This window comes from Ischnura elegans, chromosome 3 (genome assembly GCF_921293095.1).
Source record: "Ischnura elegans chromosome 3, ioIscEleg1.1, whole genome shotgun sequence".
NCBI lineage: Eukaryota > Metazoa > Arthropoda > Insecta > Odonata > Coenagrionidae > Ischnura > Ischnura elegans.
The window spans coordinates 69,406,647-69,430,487 of NC_060248.1; the positions used below are offsets into that span (position 1 = coordinate 69,406,647).

The 23,841-nt window shown below is 39.3% G+C and overlaps 1 protein-coding gene across 1 annotated transcript in view; it reads left to right on the plus strand.

Moving 5' to 3' along the window:
* Window positions 1–23,841, plus strand: part of LOC124155201 (transcription factor COE1-A) — a 245,334-nt gene that overhangs the window by 212,997 nt on the left and 8,496 nt on the right. The window contains exons 11-14 of the mRNA XM_046528919.1: window positions 5,348–5,465; window positions 21,257–21,411; window positions 22,631–22,757; window positions 23,275–23,363. Of these exons, the coding sequence (XP_046384875.1) occupies window positions 5,348–5,465; window positions 21,257–21,411; window positions 22,631–22,757; window positions 23,275–23,363 (489 nt within the window). The remainder of the gene's footprint in view (window positions 1–5,347; window positions 5,466–21,256; window positions 21,412–22,630; window positions 22,758–23,274; window positions 23,364–23,841) is intronic.

The window sequence follows — 23,841 nt, forward strand, 5'->3', positions numbered from 1 at the left end:
CCACATTATGATAAAACTTGAATAAATTCTAGGGAAGTCAAAGCCGCTGTAGCCCCTCCGTGACTACGTGTCTGGCCACGTGGTTCTCTCCCGCAGCCTTTTCCCATCTCGAATAATCCGACCGGCAGTTATATTCCCGGCGTGTACGCGGGACGAGAGGACGCGCGCAAAATTTCAACCCGGACCGCGTCAGCGCCCTCCCTCCCCCCCTCACCCCCACGCGACCCTTTCCCAGTCTTTCGCCAACCCTTTCATCTCGCACCCCACCGCCTCCGTGTCGCATGGCCTTTTAATCCCGCACGAACGAGAGCGAGAGCGATTTCTCTTTATTTATTCTTCCTTTTTGAGATTTTGAACTTTCCCCGTCGCCTACTTTCCGTCTCGTTTGAGATTTCCATCCGTTTAATCCTCGCCGTCCTCCGTCTCCTATTCCTGCTTTGCAATTTTGCTCCCACTTCTTTTATCTTTCTTCCCTTCGTCCGACCGTGCCAATTTCTCCCGTGACCTTCATCATCTACATGTGTTTCGTTCGTTACTACACATACGTATGAAATGGTTTCAGGCTTGACGCGGTGGAATTGCGATATATCCATGATAAAATAAAAACAAAAATGGTAATTTCCACACATTAATGAATAACTCTACTACCGACCATGATTTCAACACTGTATGTCATTTTCAAGGAAAATAAAACTTTTATCTTACAAGGAAAATCGCATGGAGTGCCGAAAGTATTGTCGGTGGTGGAGTTATTCTTCATTAAAGTGTGGAATTTACCATTTTTTGTTTATATTTTGTCACGGCTCTACTTACTTCTTGCATTTATTTTTCTCATATTATAAGTTCAACAGATTCAGGCTTCAATTGGTGCAAGTTATACATACTTATATAAATAAAAGATTGTGGCACTTTTCCTCAAAAATATTTACTGCGTACAACGCGTTTCGGCTCATAGAGCGATCATGGTAAAAGACAACGAATGTATCTATTAGATTAGAATGCCTGGTCTTGTACCAGATGATGGCTCTGTGAGCCGAAACGCGTTTTACGCAGTAAAGAATTCTGTGGAAAAGTGCTACAAACTTTTATTTCTTTAAATATTTTCATATTATCTTCGTTCACCTCCGCGTTACAGAATAACCTCAAATACCTCAAATTTTCCTCGTCCGGGATGATTTCCTTGATTAATTTGTCCCCATTTCTCATAACTTTTGCGTGATAGAAACGTAAATTGTACTTTTCAAACGAAGAAATATTCTAAATCGAATATTCGAAAATTGGGAAAGATTAATGCGTGATGATTGTTTTTATTCTCTTTGAAATTGTGCCATGTCAGTGGTGATGGTAGACTAAGTTTTTTTAATACATGCTCCCCCCTCCCCTCCCAGAGCCAAAATAGGGTTTCCTTTGAGGCCTCATTAAAATGAGGCTCCGTCTGGGAGCGCACCGAGGTTCTCATTGAAAAGCTAGAAATGCCAAGTTTCGTGACGGTGTATTTCATTATTTTGTTATTTGTATAATTTATTAAATTTTTTAATCATGAGCTGTCTTTGGATTAATGGGTTCATGATAGAAAAGTCCTCTTATACTCTTCTCCTTTTCCTTAAACAAAGTGATATTCCGGTGTGGTGAAGCGAGGTATATAACTATGTGATATGGACTATTTATTGAAGTTACCCCGAAGGATAGTTAACCTTGTCAGGACGTAAACAAGAAGAACAAAAATTAACTTCAATGGCGGAAACCGGTCGAGGCAAGATAAAAGAATAAGTAATATTACCAGCTAATATTACTGGGAGAATAGTGCTTTCATTTAGTGAGAATTTCGTACAAATGAATTGTACATTGCCTCCGCTTAATGACATTGATTCGCAAGAAATTATAAATTGGTACCGTAATCTTTAAAAATTATAACAAGTATTCATACTTGAGAAGGTAATACGAACTCAATCAATTTCTCCCGATATAAGTGATTAATTGTCAGTTCAATAAAAATAGAGAAACCATCAATGTGCTTCAATGGTAGATGTTATTTGTCACTTCATATCAATTACTCATCGGGTGGGGTGAAAGAATTATTAGAAGGACTTCACCTTTGAAACTGAGCTGAGTTATGAGATGCTTCTTTTTGGTGCGAGGAGTACTATTTCCGCCAAGTTATTTACTGCCTTTGATGATCAGATGTTTCTACCATCTGAAATCTCTAGGTTGACCAAATGTAATGCCTTGCGTAAGTGATGCAAAATAATAGGATATTTAAAACTTAAAGTAACAACCCTAATCATTTAGCCGAGTAATATCCAGCATTTTTTGGTGACTTAGGTGCTCTAAAAGCCTCGCGAAACAGCATTTAGCCAGTTGCTACATGTTCCTCTTAAGTATTACACTATTCATCTATACTATGCATGAAATCACTTGGCATCATAAATCGTATAGAAATTAAATCAACAATTTTTCTATATCACTTCATAACTCATTAGACAAATTACTACCCCAGTTCAAGCTTACTAAATACTTGAGGCTCCATATGTTCAAGTTATATTAAGCGTGAATTCTTTCTTCACATTTCCTTCCTGATTCGGGAATGCATTTGTCTCACGTCCCTTTTTTTCTCTTCTATATCCATATCTCTCGTCACTCCGTCTCGTCTTCCTTCACTCGCTCTCTCTGTTTGAATCTTCCACCGAGACGTCTCTAGTGGTCTTCCCTTTCTGCTCTTCCACTCCTCCCACGCCGAATATCGAGCGTTTCCACAGGCCTTGTGTCTTCATGTCGATATGGGCGTGAGTTTGAGATTGTGTGCGTGCCCTTCCCCCCCGCTTCCTCTCCCCTCTGGTTTCACCCCTTAGCACTTTCCCTTGCGAAAGTGGAAGGGTCTCCGAACTGTTCTCTTCCCTCCTATCCTTCCTTCTCTCCTCGACCTCCTAGCCTCGTTTAGTCTCCTCTCAGTCCCTTTATCGCCAGCTTACCGCATTCCTTGAGCTCCTTCTCTCCCCCTATCCTAAAGACTTCCTCCTATCCATTCGATTCCGTTGCCTTTCTTGGATTGTATCTGCTAATTTTTTTTTCCAACATTACATCCAAATAATACATACAAAGGCATCCGTCTTTTTAAGGAGTCTTTTTTTAATAGTCTTGAAAAAGATTGTTCAAAGCAAAATATGTTCATATGGATGTATTTTTTTCACGGATTACGCCAAACAGAATATTTATTTTGGTAGCTAATTTAATGTGAAAAGGCGCTTGAAATAAAGCAGTTTTAGTACATGATATTTGGAATCTCACCCTGTTTTTGTGAGGATTGGTTGATTTTTCTGGGGCGTGCATTTTTCATCTCACAGTGATTAAGCAGGTATTATTTCATCAAAATGTGACATTGTAGTTTACAAATTGAAATTTAAACAAGGATTCCCTATCCTTTGCTTAAAATGAAACTTATTTTTTTAAATATTTATATTCAAAGTACTAATCAGTCAGTTCACAACTACTTAGAAAACATGTATTAAACGGATTTCGGCAAATGATTGACGCTCGCCTTATGGACTGGAATAAAAAATAAGAGACCGAGTAAAGTGATTACTATTGTGTAACACCGTTTAAATACTGGCACCAGTAAAGGCATGGACGCTTGTAAAATATGATTTCGTTTTAAGCGTGCACTTGAAACGCAAATTGAAAAGAAAATATCTATTTGTATTCACATTTTACTTGAAAAAATTACTTTCAGGATTTTTCCCCTATAATTCTCTTGAAATTCAAGAGAGCTTCTCCAATTCAACAGAGCCGCCTCGACGAAATGTCTGTACCATCATCCGCCCCCTACTTTATGGAATCTCCTGTCTCGTCTCTCGCACAGGCTTTATTATCGTTGTCATTTTTTCGCCTCCCTTTCTTTCGATCCACTTTTCAAGCCTGTATTCCCCTCTCACTATGATTCTCCTTTCGTCTCCTTCTCCATTCTCATCCACCACGCTTACTTCTCCCCTTCCACACCTCGTTTTGCACCGCACCAACCCAATGACTCCCGAACGTGTCCATATCTAATTCCCTTTGCCGCCGGCGCTTTCACGGGGTGGCTCTGGTGTCGGTTAGGGGAAGTTTATCAAACCTCTTTCACTCTTAATTCGTGGCGTCGCACCCGTGGAGGAGCCACGAGTTACGATTCAAAACTCCAGCGTGCGTGTAAAGCGCTTGCGTTGCCTCGCCGAAATCATTTCTCTGCCGTGGAACTCGGAAAAAAGAGTTTCCTTGCTTATTGTTTTTTTCGTAAAAAAAGAACAAGAGAGAGGGGTTCTTTATTGCTGGCGCTAGTGAAAACTTTTCCACTGCCACAGTCCCCCTTCTCTCTCTCCCCCTTTTTGATGAAAATTAATGCCGAATCTCCCTCTTTTTGGAAGTGCCGCTGACTTTTCACGTGTTAGATTAATAAGCAAGAGTTTGCACTCGGTGTACATCGCTTGAGTAAAAGCTGTTGGATTAAGTGTTTGCGAATCGATGGCACAATAAACGTCTCGGTGAAGAATCGCCTTTTCCAACCCTCGCGACTGCAGGGTGTTGAAATTCGGATATTGTTCTCTGCGTCGAACACGCTTTTCAATTCTGTCTCCATCAGTGACTAAGTTTCAATTGAGTTGAACGAATCACGTGACATGATAACTCTTTTTTATCTCTTATATTTTTTCGAATATTTTTACCTTCTTGAATGAGGGTTGATATGATAATCGAATTTCAAGGATATTATTACTATCCTATTGAAGAATCTTTGATTTTATCATATCGAAGAAATTTTATCGTAATGATTCCAAGTGCTTTATTATTTGTGACTGATCATGCTATTAACTATGCTGGAAAGAGGTGTTGACCAGGTGAATTTCATTTAGTATTTATTGTGAACGTGGTATAACGCTAGCTTTTCAAGATTATAATCTATTTTGGCAAACTTTATAGTTTGAGCTTATGTGTGTTTCTAAGATTTTTATGTTTCTAGTTCACCGTTGATTTTTGGTTATAAAAGTGATTTAATGTTTCATGGCCGATGTTTTCCTATGCTAAATTAATTTGACCGTCACGACAAATTAATTAATTGTAAGCAATAGCCCAAACTGATTAAGTTTAATGAGCAGTTTTATAAAAACGACTTCATAGTTTTTTATTACATGTACAAAACGTTTACCGTTCATAACTATCCGGATTCGAGTCACGCCATTTTAATTTGTTGTAAAAAAAACGCTCTTTTCACTTTGTAATTGCGCCAAAGTATTTGTGCACGAGGCTTTTGGGTGGCAGAATAATCGTTCATTCTCCCGTGGCATCTAATACGGGGGGGCTTCTTCCCGCTCCTTTGCAGGTGGTCATATCAACGCAGGTGGGCGTCGACGGTCCCCTCCTCGCCGTCTCCGACAACATGTTCGTGCACAACAACTCCAAGCACGGTCGCCGGGCAAAGCGACTGGATCCATCGGAAGGTAAGCCACTCATCCCTCACTCCCCTCCCTTCCACCAGCTGCCTCTCCCTCCCTTCAGCCTCCGACTCCCCCGAGGAACCAAACCTCCCTTGAGGTACGGAGTCAATATTCCGATAAATGGCGACTTGGGAGGAGGCGCCGTGAAAGCAGATACCCAACCTCTCCCATCGACCCCGTCCTAAGGGATGGGCAATCAAATCGAAATATCGATACTTCATTCAGAACTTCATGAGTTAATTTTATTTTAATGGTATCGATACGTTACGTATCGAGTCAAATCCCGTGAAGTTTATTATATAATAGTGTATATATCCCTGCGTTTAATTCCCTATAGCGTTAAGATCATCTCTTCTCTGAGAAAACTTCTTTCAACGCATCGCTTACGCTTACTTAATACATGTTTAATCACACCCATAGTTAAAAAGGGTAATTCTTATTTGAAGCTCCAATATATTCTCTCTAGTCGATGTCCGTTTAAAAATTACTACGAGCACTTCCATAAATTTAAAATGTGAAAGGACTTATTTTCGCAGAAAATCGTGGTAAATAAACTAAATCGGAAAGCGCACCCTCTTAAACTTCTTCTCTATTTTTACTAGCAAGTCTAGCTCCGTAAAATGGACTGCGACCTCATGCTAGGCCACCTCTCCTCAATTAACTCCTACAAGTTTCAAAGTCTGGTTAGAGTTAGCAGAGAAAATATCGTTCCTTATATTCATTTAAGGATCCGTAGGAGTCTTTTTAATAGCGAGCCATAATGGCAAACCATTTAAATTTAGCTTCCCGTCTTCATGGTTTCCTTATAGTCAGCCTCTTTCATGTTGAATGTTGCCTCACATTCTAAAGGACGAGATCGGTTAGTTTTTGTCCTTAATTTGCAGTAGGTCCAATTGGTTTTGCATAGCAGTTTAAAAATTCTTCTTTATATCATATTAATGCATCATTTTAAATCCACAATCTCTATATTGACGACGTATACAGCTGGGAAGATGTAGCAAAAAAGTACAGAACTTCACCTAATTAAAGGTGATTCACTCACTATAATGCTATGTGTAGATACTTTGTTTCCCCTCGAAAGAGCTAAAAATCAGCGTTCTTGCGTAATAATTGCTGTAATAGAGGAAACAAATTTTTAATAAATATATTTTAACGATTTTACAAATTCCCTATTTTTTAAATTTATCCATCACATTTTTAGGTTTTTTTTAAAGGTATAGTATTGTTCATTTGTTTCAGAAATTTGAATGTAAAATTTTACCATTCCCAAATATTTTCTTTCCTGACATTTTCGGATTATTCGTTTTGGTCTCATTTCTCTGTAATGAGTCATCGCACAATTACTCCAAACTCCATTGATCCGTTTGATTTTAAAATATTGTGTACGTAATGAATATGTTTTGAAATCGACTTTCGATCATAGAACATCGATGCTGGCTGGTATCGATCTGAATTTCCTCTTGCACGGACTTTCTTCTTCTTCAAGGGAGGTGTGACTCAAGAGGGTCGACTTAGCGACTCTCTCTCCTTCCCTCCTCGTTTGTTAACTTTTACTGCCGCCGAAGAAGAGCGACTCTCCTGCAGAGTGTGAGATCGCGCGCAATCAAGGTCGTCGCTTTAATAAAATATGGGCCCGGGGAACAATGCCCGCCGGCTCACTCCTCAAAAGCGACGACGTTTCATCTCGTCTGCTATTGGCACTTGGCGTGAAATGCGACAAAATGTCAGCGGGGCAAGATTACGATCAGACGAGCCGAGAAAATGGGGAAAGGGAAGGAGGTTGCGGTGGATCCTAGGGTATTTACTAATGCAATTTTTTCCCTCTATCAAGAGGTAGTTTGAGGTATATTTCTCCCAGATAGATTTACCTCAAAAAAGGTAGACCCCCCAGGAGTAATAGCAGGAGATTGGAAGGAATCCCGGTGGTTCTTTTTAGCAATGCGTCTCTCCCCATCAAAGTGATCAAGCACATAATTTCACTTATGTCGGGTAGTGATAGTTTATCAAGGAAAAGATTAAAAATGCATTAAGAGTAAGGGGCCTAAGTTGGATTTTGTTTCCCTGCGCATGCTCTTAGATGTAAAATGTTATTGTTATGATATCCTGTTCAAATACTAAATACGCTATGTTATGAAGGAGAAAATTAAGAGTTCAGAAAATTAGCATGGCTTCGTGAGGAGGTTTACTGTATGCTTGGAATTTCTCTGTGTTATTTTAGTTTAATGCAGTGAAGGAGAGGAGAAGCCTTCTCATTTTGAATGTAAGCTAAAACAAAATACGCATTGTTGAAATGAAAAAATGCTATTTTTAGAATTTATTAAAAATACTTGCTGAATAGAGACATTTTTATAGGAGTTGGCCAAAATGTTTCATGAAACTGGAGTTAATCATAATTATAAGATGATCATTTGTATTTTTCTACGGACCTTGCCTCATGAAACAACTCTAAAACCATAAAATAAAATCATAAAAAATCATTCCTTTAAATGAGAAGAAATTGAATGTTTCCCGGGCTGGAAGGAAAGCCCGGGCAACAGTGCTAACAAAATTAGCCGGCTAAAGGGAGCGACTGATCTGATTCCTCCCTTCAAAAAGATTATAATATCCTTTTCCCGGCGTATGCGCGGGAGGAAATTGAATCAGAGTTTTGCGGCGGGCCGCAGTGAGAGGAGGGAGGGAGGAAGGGAGTGGAAAAGTGTTCCCGTGGGATGAGGACGGGAGGAGAAGTGGTTCGGGGGATTGGGTGAAGGAGGGTTTCCCGTCTTAGCGGAACGGAAAAGATGAAGAGGAGGAGGTAGTGCGGGGGAAATTGGGATATGAGGAAAGAAGAGGAGTTATCTGGGGAAGTTGGAAGTCTACTGCCGCCTCCGACCGCGAGTCTTTTTCGCTTCCGTGGTTCACCCCACGCCGTTTCTCCTCTCGGCTGCTCATCACTCAAAATGTGGGGGATGAACTTTAATCCACGGCTGTGATACCTTTCGTGAAATACTAGAGGAAAAGCCATCTGATTTCCTAGATAGTTGTGGTTTAGTAACATCCTTACTTCCATACCTGAGTAAATATTCGTAGACCCAACATCGTGAGTTTTGATTTCTCATCAAAAATCATCGATCCATTTTATTTTATTTATTTCCATACCACCGAAAACAACTTTATACGTGCTTTTTCATCGGGGTTAATAATATTTTAACAGGTTAATGCACACAAACAATTATGCTCTGGATAGGGGTAACTTACCCAGGCGGGACACGAACCCGCGACCTCCTGTTTGGCAGGCGAGGACTTTACCCCGCCACCACCGATAATTTATGACGATAACTTATCTGCAATATGTATAGAATGTGAATGGCTTTCAGCCACAGTTGTGATGCTTTTCGTAGAATACTAGAGGAAAAAATATATGCTTTACTCGATAGTTCCAGTTTAGTCCAACCTTCCGTATCCGAGTAAATATTCGCAGATCTAATATTGTGAGATTTTATTGCTCATAAAAAAATCGATGAATTTCTTACTTATGACGCTATTTTATTCGTATTAATATTTGAATGCTGAGATAAGGAATACATATAATAGATTCATAAATTGTAACTTTATTGCTCATTAAAATATATCGATGAAATTATTTATTATGACGTTAGTTTATTTATGAGAATGAATCTCTATGGTAAGATAAGGGATGCATATAAATTTATAGCTTACGGGCTAGTTTTTAGATCTTCAAAGATTGGTTCAGTTCATCCCTCACCCCATGTTGTTGATCCTCTTGGCTGCTTACCGCACTTATTGCAGAGAATGAAATGATAGCCTCATCAAATGGTCGCAAAAAAAATTGGAGGATGAGCCATCATAATTTTATCCCAGGGTTCTCTCGTATTACATAGGAATACCTAACCACATGTCGCATAAGTGTGAGTGAATCGCAGTGGTCATGAACGCAAAATAGGTATATACTCATAAAAGCATATGGTAATTAATATTAAAATTATGTGAACTTTCCGTGGGGCAGTTGCGTTGAGTCCTTTGTTTCATACAATTTTCAGGATAACACATAGATTTTCAATGGGTGCTTGATGGTATTACATTTGAGTTTTCAAAACTTTTCTGGTAATTCACGGCAATCTCTTGTTCACTTTGTGTTATTTCATTGCCACTTTGGTTCTTCTTCAGTGATGAGTTAAGTGCGGTGCGACATATAGAAGCCGTAGGTCAAATTTAAAGGCGTAAGAATGCGGGCATCTTCCTCCCTCCCAGAATGATTCACCCCCTCTGCGCTCCCAATGCCCGCATTCCCTCCACACCCATATCCTTCCCTCACCGCTGCTGTGCTCCTTAGTCGCGTACTAACCACATAAAGGAGCCGTGGAAGAAATCCCGACCGAGTGAAAAAGTCCGTAGTGCGTACTTACATAAAACGTTCAGAGCCAAGGGGGCGAGCATGACGCATGGGAAACGCTGGAGGGAGATCTGGGGACAGGAAAGAACTTAATCAAAGATTATGGAGGAAAGAAAAGGATTATAATATGAGATTCCCATACGATAAAAGAAAGCAAGCAATTCCACCTATTTTCCAATAGTTTAAGCTTTTTTTGATTAATATGCTCTAGTTTTTAGCATTACGAGGCATAACTTTTCCTTGTAGTCAAGAAGTAGCCCATCTAAAATGTATCGTTTCCCATGTGAGATCTTTGTTTTATTCCGTTACAATTTCCCATTTATTTTTAAAATACAATTTCATGTTAAATGTTACTACCTACTCATTTGAAGATTAATTGGTTTAAAATGCAGTAATGAAATTAAGGCCAACATTGCTAAGTAATTTTTTAGATAATTTATTAGGTATTTGTTCATTCTCCCAAGTCCACGAAGGTTTTATTGGAAATCTTCAGTTGTGAATATTGTGAAATTATGGCATATTAGACGCAACAGAAGAGCAAATTACATCGATAATACCAGTATACAACTCAATGTGCATCAATGTGATAAAAATGATGATTATTTACGCATAAACTTCCCAAAGTCACCATCAGTCTTCCTCGCCAAAGTTCCACTAAAGATCCTGGTTCGATTCCAGGTTAAGGCGAATGATTTTTCCTCCGTGGATTTATTGTGTCTGCACTTTCACGCGTCGCGTCCACCGCTGACCAGTCAGCCTTTGATTCTACAGTCAGCTTCCTGGCCACCTCTCAGCCTATCTCCCGTTTCTTCAATCCACCTCCCCCTTCTGGCTGCTTCTTCGCCTTCATTCAAGTTCTTTCTTTTGCTCTCCATTTCTTCTTCCCACATCCACCCCTCGCTCAGGACTCCATCCACTGCCGCCGCCGCCGCTTGCGATCGATTTTCTGCGCATGCGCCTTCGCGGTGCACGGTGGGGGAAAGGGCGCCACTTGGAGGCGCGAAAGATGCGCGCGCTTCCTCACACCGTCCCCTTATCCCTCCCCCGCGCACCTTCCGCACCCGCCGCCCGTCACACGCCGCGATTTTCGGCTCCCGGCACTCGCTGCTACGCGCTTCTGTCGGACCTTCTGCCTTTCTCGGAGAGACACTCTAGTGAAGTCGCGTCGTGTCCACGTTTAGCGTTCGAGCTCAGGCTGTGTATTTGGATCTAATTTGGGTTTCATTCCTGCACACCACTAGTATTTTCATTTTAATCGTCTAATTTAGCTCTCTTTCGGGAGAATACAATTATCAGTAAGGCGTTTTCGTTGTTCGATTTGGTATACACCAATTTACTCCGTTTTATGTCTCCAAGGACGAAAGCAGACAGGATTCTAGAAGTCGACGTTTCGTTGGATAGCTCTGCTATCTTTATTAAGGAGCTGAAGTGAAAGTTTATTCATGATCAAGACAGAGCTAGTCATCGGATCGTTGGCTTCCGAAATCCTGACCCAGCTGTCATCCTAGGAGAATTTCTTGCATATTTTATTCTTTCACTCGGTATGCGCCGGCTTGCGAATGTGATAATCCCGGGTTTACATCTGGATGAATCCTCTGAACAGCTCACTGTGCAATGATGTGATTTTCAAAACTAAGTGGAAGATTTACGGTGACTCATCCAGGAAAAGGACCTGGCTCCTTGCATAGAATTTGTGATATTATAATTCCTATGGCATAGAACGGGTTAAGCTCTTCCCTTGGGTTTGAAATGACTCTAGGATTGAATCTGTGCGTGAGAGAGTTCGTTGAAACAACAGTAAAATGAGGAATGCTAGAGACAAAATTGCGGATTGTAATGATTGCCATGTTGTAGTCATCCCCGTTTTGTGCAAGAGGATATAAAGGCTGTCGGTTGGTGCTTAGCGCTGTGGTCGTGACGATTCACTTCATTACGGTCACAATCCGCTGCCAAGTGCGTTGCGGCGTTTTGATTGATTTTCACCCTGTGGAGAAGGTCGGGAACTCATTTAAGTTATCATCCTGAAGTCGACTCGTGGACTTGGTTTCTCGTTCTAATATCTCTGAACAGAATTTCAATTCAGTGTATCTAAATCTTTTCCTTCAACCTTACTATTGGCGGTGGTGGTTTATAATACGAAATATTATTTTGGGAAAGGATCGATAGCCTCTAGGTTAGATTGGTATAAATGTTTCCACCTCTATCTCAAACATTATTTTCTTTGTCGTAAAAAGCGTATTTATTTCACACAGACATTTTATGACCCAAATTTACCGATTACGTAGTTACCTAACGTTACCTAAGTTAAGATGACGTAGTTAACATACCCTTAGTTGATAAATATTATTAATCTGTGAATAAAAGTGACCTCAATCTTGAAATATCAAAGCGGATCTGTTTAAGCAGTGATTATATCAATACCGTTCGATTATTGGACAAATTTGGCGGATAAAAGGGTAATGTTTTATTTATATGCGAAGAGAGAACACGGAACATGCTCAAATTAATTTTCTCTAGCAGGATTTTCTCTCGTATTATATCTCTTTTCCTCCTCTCAGAGTTCATTTCTCACTGTTATTTAGTGTCTTGCGTTTTGCTTGAATTCTCATCGTCGTATGCAGGAGGTGGTTTTCGTTCCTCTCTGGTCTCATTTGGTAATTGTGATGCTAATAAACGCGTTTATGTGCTGAGTATGCCGTCTACTTGTTGCACATCCCACTCCTGCAGAAGCCAAGTAACTACGTCAATTGAGTTTAATGTTAGCTTTCCTCAAGGCACAGTGGCATGCCTGAGATTCCAAGTAGGGCCATCGGATATCCCGGGATGATCATCTTTACCATTATTCTTCCCAAATTGATATAAAAAGAATTATTACTTTAAAAGAAAATGTTTCTTACTTGAAGTAAAATAATCTATTTTTGGTTAAGCTTTTAGCTTATAATTGCGGAGCGTTTTTTTATCACGTGCATTCTTGTTATCCAAGTGTACATGCGAGAATACCTTAGAGTTATCTTAGCCATTAACTGAGTTTTGCAAATTATTTCACACAAACAAATTAAAACAAGTATTTATTTGAAAATAACATACAATTTGCCTGGGATAGTAAGATATTGCAAATTCCAGTATTAACACCTTTCCAAGGACATTATTAATGTATTTAATGAATTTGATACAAGATTAAAATAAATAGTATTTAGCATTAATTTCAATTAGCTATAGTTTTTAGGCTTTATTTCCTCAATGAATCCTCCACTTGGCAAGAAATCGATCGTTAGCCCATTTACACCGTTTGTGAGGGTTAAACACTAAAACCGTTATATACTTAAAGTTTGTCTTTTATACTTTTGGGAGAGCTAATAACACCCTTTAATACGCCTCAGGTATCATTCTTTGGTGGGGTTCTTCCTCATTCCTTTCAATATTCAATTAAACACAATTGTACCTAAGCGAACCCATGTGGTAACCCATGAGTGAGTCGATCGACGGGGTAACCGATAATTATTCGAGGCATTGAGTGGTTTATATACTCTTTAACCCTTTGCGAACATTCGATTGTTTTCGAAGTAATAGACTCCTTTTTCCTTTCTGCCGTAAAATCGCCTCGCACGCACTTCGCCGAGTTTTTAAAGTGCGAGCAAGAGGCCGTTTGCGGGAGTGTTCGGACGTGCGAATGAGCCGCCTCCACTCTTTATCCGGGCCTTCAAAACACCTCCCTCTCCCCTTCCATTACCACTCCAATTTCATTCCTTCTCTTTGACCCTCTTCTTTCCTTTATCTCTGCTTGATGCAAGTTTTAGTTTGTTTTTCCATTCAATCTCTTTTACTCATATTTTTTCGCATTCCTTCCATCACGAATAGTTATTTCTACCATTTAAAGATTAATCTTTCTCATATACGCAGATTTAATCTAAAAACAACTTTAAGTATAAACAGCTTATTGTTAATGATTTTTACATCCGACAGGCTTCTTAATTTTGTTTCCAAATTAGGAATAATATGCATTCATTCAAATTTTAAATATCGTGAAATATTGACCACGTTTTCCTTGTGGTATTAGCATCCAGGAAACATACCAAGTTATAAAAAATTGCAGGAAAGCCACAATAGGAATATTTTTACCAACGAAATTGTTAGGGGTGTGCAAAAATTATCTGGTGATTGGGATCGGTGTTGAATCGCTTTTATATTTAAACCGTAAGCGAGTTCCTTTTACATTAACTGCTCTCTGGGCACCACTCATTACCTTATTCCCAAAAAAACTTGAAAACATTCACTACTTCTGAGGGCTGGGTATTTATGTATCTCGATCGAGGAAGATGGGATCCTAGTGCGGCTTAAAGTTCATCACGTTGTTTGTAGAGTCTCTGTTAGAGAAAATCTATAAACACACCGGGTGCATGTGAATGAACGGGCGACTTGGGTGGTGCAACAGCCCGCCGTCACCATGCCCCATTGCCCACACCGTCACAAAACCTCGGAACTTCCTCGACATCCCATCTGCTTCCCCAAACAACGTCGTCTCCTCTACCAACTCCTCCTGCTAAACACACCCGCTCGCTGGCTTGAGGCGACGGGCAGGAAGAGCAGGAAGCCCAGCCATACTTCCTCCCATCGCAAAGCGAATAAAAAAATTTACCCATTCTCCAAGCTACCTTCTCACCCTCCCGCCTGCCTCCCTCACTCCCCCTTCGCCTCCTCCTTTTGCCTCCACCCCATCCCCCACCACGTCTGAAAATGGCCCTTTTGGGGACATCCCTTATCGACCCACGGGAAAAACCCAACCAACGGTCTTCCTCCTCCTCCCACCCTTGCTCTGCCCGCACCCCCCACCCCATCTTCGTAAGCTCCACGTCTTATCCCCACCTCCTCCCCTCTCTCTTTCTCCCTCCCTGCTGTTCTCTCTCTCTCTCCCTTTCTGGATGGACGCAAGACCCCATTCCCCTTCCGGTCAGCGCTGTCCTTTCCTTATATTCTTCCGCCACCACCCTCCTCCCGGGCTCGCCTCCTCTCTCGCTCTCAGAGGTGACCCTGGAAAAGAATCTTCCCCGGCTGAAGAGATAAGAAGGAATAGGAGTAAATCCTTTTTGTGACCAGCTTCTCCGCCTCCTTCTCATTCGGCCAATCACAGAGCCTATTCGCAGTCACGCATGTTCGTGAGTAATAATAGCCACGATGCACAGATTAGTCTCGATGATGATACACTGTATCGAAACTAGTCGACAAAGAAAATTAATTTGTAGGAAGCAAAGTTTTTATTTCCTTCCTGAATGTTATTGACGACAGAAATTAATATCAACGGTAAACAAAAATTCAATCACTACTACAATATAACTCATATGTATTTTGAAAATTTTCTGCAATAGATAATGTTACAATCAGGGGATCGGCGGACTGGAATAAAAACTTAAATTGAGAAAGGGGGTCATTGATTATATTTTTTCATAAATTATTCATTTTCATAATTACGAATTTAGTAATTGAGAAAATTGGCTTCCATACAGCGAGCCTTTACTTCAGGAAATCTGTAGACTCAGGCCTGAATTCTCAATGAAATTCGTGATTTGAGTAGTTAATGAGATACATTCCTTGCCGAAATAAACAATCTTTTCATCAGCTAGTGACTCGTAAAAAGATTAAAATTCTGAAAATTATTTACCACCCTAAATCTTTTTTATGTCATCGGTATGTTTCATAAACAGTTGATATCACAAAAAATTTCGGTCTTTTAATTTTTCTTACTCTATAGTAATCGAAAATATATTTTCCTGTTAATGAGGCAGTATCTATCTAATTCCTGTCCACTCTGCGATTGCTTTAATTTGTATTATATCGTATAGAAGCGAAGAAATGATTTTACAGCTGAAGTTTCACAAAATACTCCTTTCTAAAAGCCTCCATTTCTTTACACCCGCAATTATTTCCTCTATTCTTAAGTTACGCTTAAAATATTAAGTTATATCTTCCTTTTCTTGTGTGTCATTACATGAAAACAATGAAATATACCCTTTTTGGAAGACTTCCTCCCTGGAGAATCTTTGTTTCCGCCTAATTCCCCCGCCAGTCTTTTATTATTTTAGAGATAAAAATTAACTGCATTTACTAATTTGGCGGCCTTGAACTTGTAAAAAAGTCTTGTATGGATTACCTTTCAATATCATGACAGTATTTGAATTCTTTTTTACTTGAATTTTAGAGTAAACAATAACATATGCGTGACTGAGCGCATGAGACCACTCAATATTTTCTATACAGAAAAAAATATGTAATGCAAACTTCTTTGCCCAAAAACTAATACCTTCATGATCACTTTCGCTTACTATTAGGCAAATAGTACGCTTTAAACCCTCAAATTGATGTACCAGTGCTTTATTCAACGAATAAAATATTGAATTTATGATAATTGATTTAATAAATCGAAAATTCAGCTTCATTCCCATTCTTCGTCTTATTCACTCTTCTTCCAAAATATTTATCCCAAATCACTTTCGTAAATAATCTTGAAGTACTCGTAAAGTAAATGGTAAGTTCAATGTAAAATCTTGAGCTCGCATCTTCTCTCAGCTTCACATTTTCAGTATATTCCTCAGCAATGGCACACTTGAAGTGCATGAACATTTCTGTCTCCTGTCCCCTGAATTCCGCCATCTGAGGGTGTCTATGATCATACAGCTCCTTCATCGTCATCTTCGCTCGTTTCCCCAGTCGTCCCCTCGCCCTCCCATTTTCTTTAAGGCGCTCCCTCTGCTTCACCGCCATGTCCACCACCACCAGCTCCACCCCATTTTATAACTAACTCCCTCCCTACTCGCTCCACCCTCCACACGAAAACAACCTCCTCCCTCCGCTCCGCAAAACCCTTACTATCCCCTTCGGTCTTCTTTCACGGCTTAGTTTCCTTAGTAACGGCTAGCGTGCGCTCTTTGTGGGGGGGGAGGAGAGAAATGGGGGATCGGTGGTGGTGGCGGGGGCATTTTGGGGGGAATGGAGATTGCTGCGTGTGTGTATAAGGTGAGAGGGGAGTTCGGTGCATGAGGGTAGGACGCGGAAGACGGGATCGGGGTTGGTTGGTCAGAGGGATGGAAATAAGACGGGGGTGGTGTTACGAGGGAGAGAACGAAGTCTCCCTAAAGCACAGGGAGAGAGGTTGAACATGAAATAACAAGGAAGCGGGCATCTCCGATACATCAGCGATGGTAGAACGGGATGAGTAAAATGGCGAAGTAGTACCATGGGGTTTTTGGTGTCTTTAAAAATTTAGGAATGTTTTCAGCAAACACAGTGGATGGTAAAGGAGCTGAGGGATCTTTTGGTGGCGAAAATGATTGTGAACGTCATGGTTTTGAGGTATATGTGCAAGCAGTAAAACTTTTGTTAGGGAATAGGAATGATTCTGAGAGGTCATAGGCGCTACATTTTGCTCTTTGCTGGTTATTAAATATTATCTGCAGAGTTCGTAAAAATGACAGAAGAGTATTAGGCTGTTCGGAGAGATAGAAAGAATACGGGAGTGTTTCGAGGGAGTGAACGAAGTCTTCCTGAAGCAAAGGGAAAGAGGTTGAACATGAAATAACAAGGAAGCGGGCATCTTCGATACATCTGCGATGGTAGAACGGGATGAGTAAAATGGCGCAGTAGTTCCGTGGGGTTTTTGGCGTCTTTAAAAATTTAGGAATGCTTTTAGAAAATACAGTAAATGAGCTGATGGATCTTTTGATAGCGAAAATGATTGTGAGCGTCATAGTTTTGGGGCACAAATGCTAGCAGCAAAACTTTTTAGGGTTACAGCACAGCCAATTTTTTAATGCACAGATCCTCCTTACTCTGCATGTCTTGTTCACTTAATTTCTTGGCACAGGAACATCCTTATTTCGCCTGTAAAAGCGTGGCCATTACCCATTTTTCAACCCGTTCTGTGCATCACGAGATATGAGTATTGTCGAATAGATCTCATTGAAAAGGAAAGGAGAAATAACGTTCCGAGTTGGTAGCCGTACATGCCATATCATAACGAAAGGGTAGGAATAATGGATAAAAACGCTGATAAATTGTAAGTTTCTCTTGTGTATCGCGGGTCGCAGCCTAAAAATTCAAAATTCGCTAAAAAAAAGTTTTAGCCCTATCTTGCAACGCCTTGAATTTTCCGGAATATTTTTTTTCTTGAATAGCTTTTCTTTTTATATTATTGGTAAAATGTAGCTTTTCAACGGATTAAACTTTAACTCATAAAAAGCTACACTTTATCTGAATACTCAATCAACAAAACAATTGGGAATGGGATGTATTGCATTTGACATTTTTTTTTCGAAATATAAAATTGTATAATACTTAATTTTTCTCCTCATATACCCTTACTATGAAATTGAAGGACTTACTTTAATAGGCGTCCTCATTAGAATTATGCATTAAAACGCGATTACCTAAATAATATTTTTCAGCATTTTCAGTTATTTATGTAATCATCTCTCATATATTAAAACGTTAATTTGTTTTTATTGTGATATTTCTCCCAGCATCCTGTAATCATTTTAAACTGGGATTATCTAAGGCATACGATCGTCGGAAACCCCTACTCACTGCAGTTAACCCCATGCGTAGCTTTGAATGAAGCACATGTTTAAGTAAGTATCTTTCGGCTGTAAACTACTGAGCTAATTTCATAATGCGCGATCGTGTAAACACGCCAGAGACGAGCATGAAAATTTTCTTTAAGATTGACTGACGTTGGTAAACGAATTAGAGCACTGGTAATGAAAAGGCTGTGGGTGGGAAGACAAAGATGGGGAGGGTGAGAAGGGGCAACGATGCGTTCTCGGAAAGTAGGACGGGAAGGAGGAGGGGTGAGGATGGAGGAGGAGGAGAAGGTGGAAGGGGGTGGGCGAGAGGAGGGGAGGGGTGGCGCGGGGGTCGGCGGCGGCGGAAGTAAGGGAAGAAGGCGGTGCCAGCGTCTAAGATGGCCACTGTCCGAAAGATGGCGACGCGGGAAATAAAATGAGGGGCGGGGGAGGGGGACCTTGAGAAGACTCCGGGGGACTGGGAAGGGAACGGGGAGAAGGGAAGACCCACGAAGAGTTACGTTGAGTGAGTGGGATAGTTGCGCAGTGGCGTGAAATCACAGTCAACATTGAACCACGTGGCTTAAGGTAGACTCTTGAAATGAATATAGGAGGATCAGCTAAATTAGAAGGGCTCAATAAAAATTATCGTTGAGTTATTTTTGTTGCTAAATTCATTAACCCCTTATTCAAAAATAAAATACGACTAGCAACGTGTTCATAAGAAATATTAGCTAAAAATATTTTGTATCAGAAGAACAAAGGCATGAGCAATTATTTTATATGGATTTTATATTATTATACGAACCACGTAATCCTTAATAAGTTATTGTTATTTAAGCACCGAATATTTTCCATTGAAAAAGGTTTTTCAACTGCACATCAGCAAAGATAACCAAAATGGGAATTGAGCTAAGGAGATGAACGATAAATGTAATGAAGAAGCTAAAAAATCAATGGATAACTTTACTGTCACAGCAGTATTTACAGGAGCATAGCCTAGGTTCGACCTGGAGGTTGGGGAAAGCTGACATTTTTACAAGTTCTTGTACTGAAAAAAACTACACTCTAAAGAAATATTTTCCATAGTAGGTAATTATATTTGATTACACTAATAATGAAAATGGAACGTTGTATGCCGAATTATTTTATAATATTTGACAACTCTGATGTTTTACGCGATCAAACCACACTTTAATGAGACCGCGATCAGACTCTAAGGGGGGTTTTATCACCCAAAAACCAATATTTACGCCGCTCACATTATTGCGAAAAAATTATTGTCAAAATTAGAATCTTTAAGAGGAGAAACCAATATAACCAGTACTTACAAATGCCAATTCTGGTGAAACCTAGGCGTCCTCTAGAGGGCTAGACGAAATTGATTCCCTGAGGACAGTGGCAGAGGCAGCCATCGAAACGTAGGCCTACGACCAACACACCCGATGGAAAATCCAAGAAGATTTCACCAGTATTATACGCCGTGTAAGAACCAAATCATATAGTGCCTATTCTGACTAACATGCTCGATAGCCGAATGTTGCCCTACCCTTTACAGGTGTAGGGGAGGAAGGGGTGTTCATTGAGATAGAGGGGAAGACATCCCACCCTTTTGCCCGCAGCAACTCTCGAAAAGTCCGCCACCTCGCTCGTACGCTCTCCCTAAACAATTCGCTCCCTCGCCACACTGATCTCACCGCCTCACTCCCTACATTTGTTTACCTTCGTCATTCTTCGCTTTCCTCTTAGCCTCGTCCCTCCACATTTCTTTTTGACCCACTTCTCATCAGGCACATTGCGCTAAATATATGAACTCCTTGATGATTAAAAACCCGGATTTACCATTTCCAGAATATAAATCACGTGGTGCATGGTAAAATTAACAGGAATATTATTATTGATATGTTCATTTTCATATAAAATTCATGGTGGATTGTTGTGATTTTTCCTGTTTTGCCATCTTTCTCTTGGTTTGGTATGGAAGTAATACTATTTGTTAATCAGTTCCTCCGAGTAAAGCTTGAATGCGCAAATTCTATTTTTATTTTTTATTGATGTTTATTAATTTGATCAGTAGTATGCGAAAAAAATCGTCGTTTTAACTTTTTCTGCGATTGATGATATCCTTTCATCCAAGTATCTAAAATTCACAATTATGACGTCCTTTAATTGTTCAATGCTCTCCTTTCTTCTTATGTGATCATGATTTTAAGACGATTAACTTTGTCCTCTCAAACCTTTCATGTGATTAGTTTTGAGTATGAATTCTACTCTAAATGTATTATGCACTGATATGATTAAGTAAAATTTAGTTTTTCGTGTTTCAATGTCATAGCAGTATTAAGAATTACTTTTCTCAAAATACCACTTGTTTCTTAAACGATTGTGTTTACGTATTGCTATGCTGACTATTCACATTTTTTTTATATCCTGACATTTGATTTTCAATTTACTATTGTTTTAAAATTAAAGTAAATCACTCAAGACAAGCCCTGAAACATAGAAAGGTAAATTAACGTTAATAAAAATCTAAAGATATAATGGAAAAGTTGTAAATTTATTGCTACCCGCTTACGCCTGCATTTAGACTGATACTTACACCGTGCCAATGTTGATTTTTTTATGTGAAAATGATTTTTATCCGTCAATTGCTTGATTTCAAACGATGCTATTATTGCTTAGTGCATAGTTTATTTTGGCTTATTAGTGATCCTCGTATGCTTTTTTTCTGCTTCTCCCCTCCTTCACCCAATTGCCATTCCTTTCCTCTCCTTCCTCAAATGGCAAACTCTTTATCTATCCCCGCCTCTCGCTGACTCACCCATTTCCGCCCTCCACTCTAACTGTAGGGTTGTACCCTCCCATTGCCGTAGCCACGCCGTGCATCAAGGCGATCAGCCCGAGCGAGGGGTGGACATCCGGCGGCTCCACCGTCATCATCATCGGCGACAACTTCTTCGATGGCCTGCAGGTCGTCTTCGGAACCATGCTGGTTTGGAGCGAGGTAAGCACCCATTTATTTCCTTCCCCTGAAATTGGAAAGTTACCTTTTTTAAACCGGTACTGTTGATTATTATTTAGATGAGTACAGTAGCTTGGCTTCGATGCCTGAGTTAACTAAATTTTATTCATTCAGTAAATATTTTATATTGCACCATTGGATAAATAATAATTATTTTTTTAATATCATGATTCACATATTTCTTGACGAGGTTATTATCTGCCCCTGACATTGGAAAGTTATTTTTTTAACCAGTACTGCAAATCATTTAGATGAATACAACAGCTTGGCTCCAGTTTCTGAGCAATTTCATTTTTTCGTCCTGTAAATATGACAAATTCCTCCAATCAAGAACTGATAATTGTTTTTTTCAAAAGTATTATGATTAAAATGAGACATAAAATATTAACTACTAAAGAAGTCTTATCTTAATAGAGGGTTAATCTCGACACGACTACATATCACCGTGGCATGATCCATAAGGGCGTCAGCCTAAATACCGTACGGTAAATTATTGCCCACTAAGTAATATTCATTGATATTGGAATGAAAACTTGAAGGGTTGACCACAATGACCGTGAATTTTACCTCAAAAGTTCAAAGTTTCGTAAACACTGATTATTTCCATGAACGCTGTTATATTATATCTCTTGAAGATACTTTTTACCCGAAAAATACCTGGGACTTTATCTACTACTAATCTTATCTCTGTTCATAACTGATCACAGCAAATGAGCTAAGAAAGTTTCCCTTAAATTATAAGTAATGAAATCTTAATAAAAGAAATCTTAATAAGACTTCGCTAAGGTGAAGGAAAAAACCGAGCTTTGGTTCTAAAAAATTGGCATCAAAAATAAGTTTTAGTTTTTTTAATAATGTTTTTTAAGGTTTTGGGTATTTATTGTGTATTGTTAACATCATTGTAAAGTCTTTTGGCAAGTCTTTGGCTTTACTTTGGCCATGAAAAATTTTGGAATTTTCCCTTAAAACTTAACTTCAAATATTTCCAATTTTCATGCGTTTTTCAGGTTTATGCGATTAATATCACCTTGAAAATGGGTCAAATTCTTGGAGCCAGAGTGATTCTTTTATTGTGTTAACAATATTCTGTTCCATTTCTCCTCCCTTTGCCTCCCTTGGCTATTTCCTCAGTTTATTACTGGTATTGTCAAATTTATAAGTCACCAATTATTCAAAGAATTGTTTTTCTTCCATTCCTCAGCTCATCACGTCTCACGCAATACGTGTGCAAACTCCTCCACGGCATATTCCCGGAGTTGTAGAAGTCACGTTATCTTACAAGTCAAAGCAGTTCTGCAAAGGGGCGCCTGGAAGATTCGTTTATGTCTGTAAGTAATTCGTCTTCTCAAAGTATTCTGATTCATTAAATTAAGATTCCTCAGGTGGTATTTTGGACTGGGATTGGTAGTTTCTGAATTCTCTTCAGACGACTTGCCGATTACTTCATGTATTGAAATTTACTGTATATTTTTAAATCAATATTTCGCCGAGTCAAATTTTTATGGCACACGCTATTTTTTCCGGTATCCCATTTGTTTATAAAACTTCAGTTATTTCAAATGCCCTAAATATATTCACTCTTACATAACTTAATACGAAATTGAGTGTTTCTTGGCTGACGACAGGTTGAGATTTGTAAACTTACTCTCCTTTTTAAATACGATTTGAAATTGAAATTAAGTTACACCAATGTTATTTTTATGAACTATAGATGTAAGGGAAGGAGAAAGGTCATACATTTTCCATTTATTTCAATAGATCAAATATTTTAAATTTTTGTTTGTTTGATCATGCCCCAATATCCGTTCTGAAAGATCGTCTAACATAGAGGAATTATTTTTACAGCTCTCAACGAACCTACAATAGACTACGGCTTTCAGCGTTTGCAAAAACTTATTCCACGGCATCCAGGGGACCCGGAGAAACTTCCGAAGGTATAGTGCTGCTTCTTTTGTCAACTATCAATGAATATGGTGGTTCCCTCTGAGTGCCATTGCCAATGCATTCATTCTTAAAAATAAAAACCGACACAGCTGCTTTAAAATAAATATAGTTAAACTATGAAACAGTATCACTGTTTATTTTGAACGATTCATTCTTGGATTGACTAATTATTCCGATCGATTGAACATTTTTGGAAAGAAATATTATATTTCTCTATATTTTGATGAGTAAACAATGTTAAAATATGGTCGATACTTCGTAGAAATCCATTTCAAAGTAGAATGTTGGGTTGAAATGCTTTTATTTCAATATTATATCATCAGTGTGATAAAGCTATAAATAAGTAAATTTTTTCGGCAGTTTTTAATATTTCTTGGAATGAAAGTAAAATATTCCTTACTTTGGTTTTAATCAATCGTGACTCACCTACCAGTGAGGTTTTTTACCATTTGCTATCCTTGCACATCC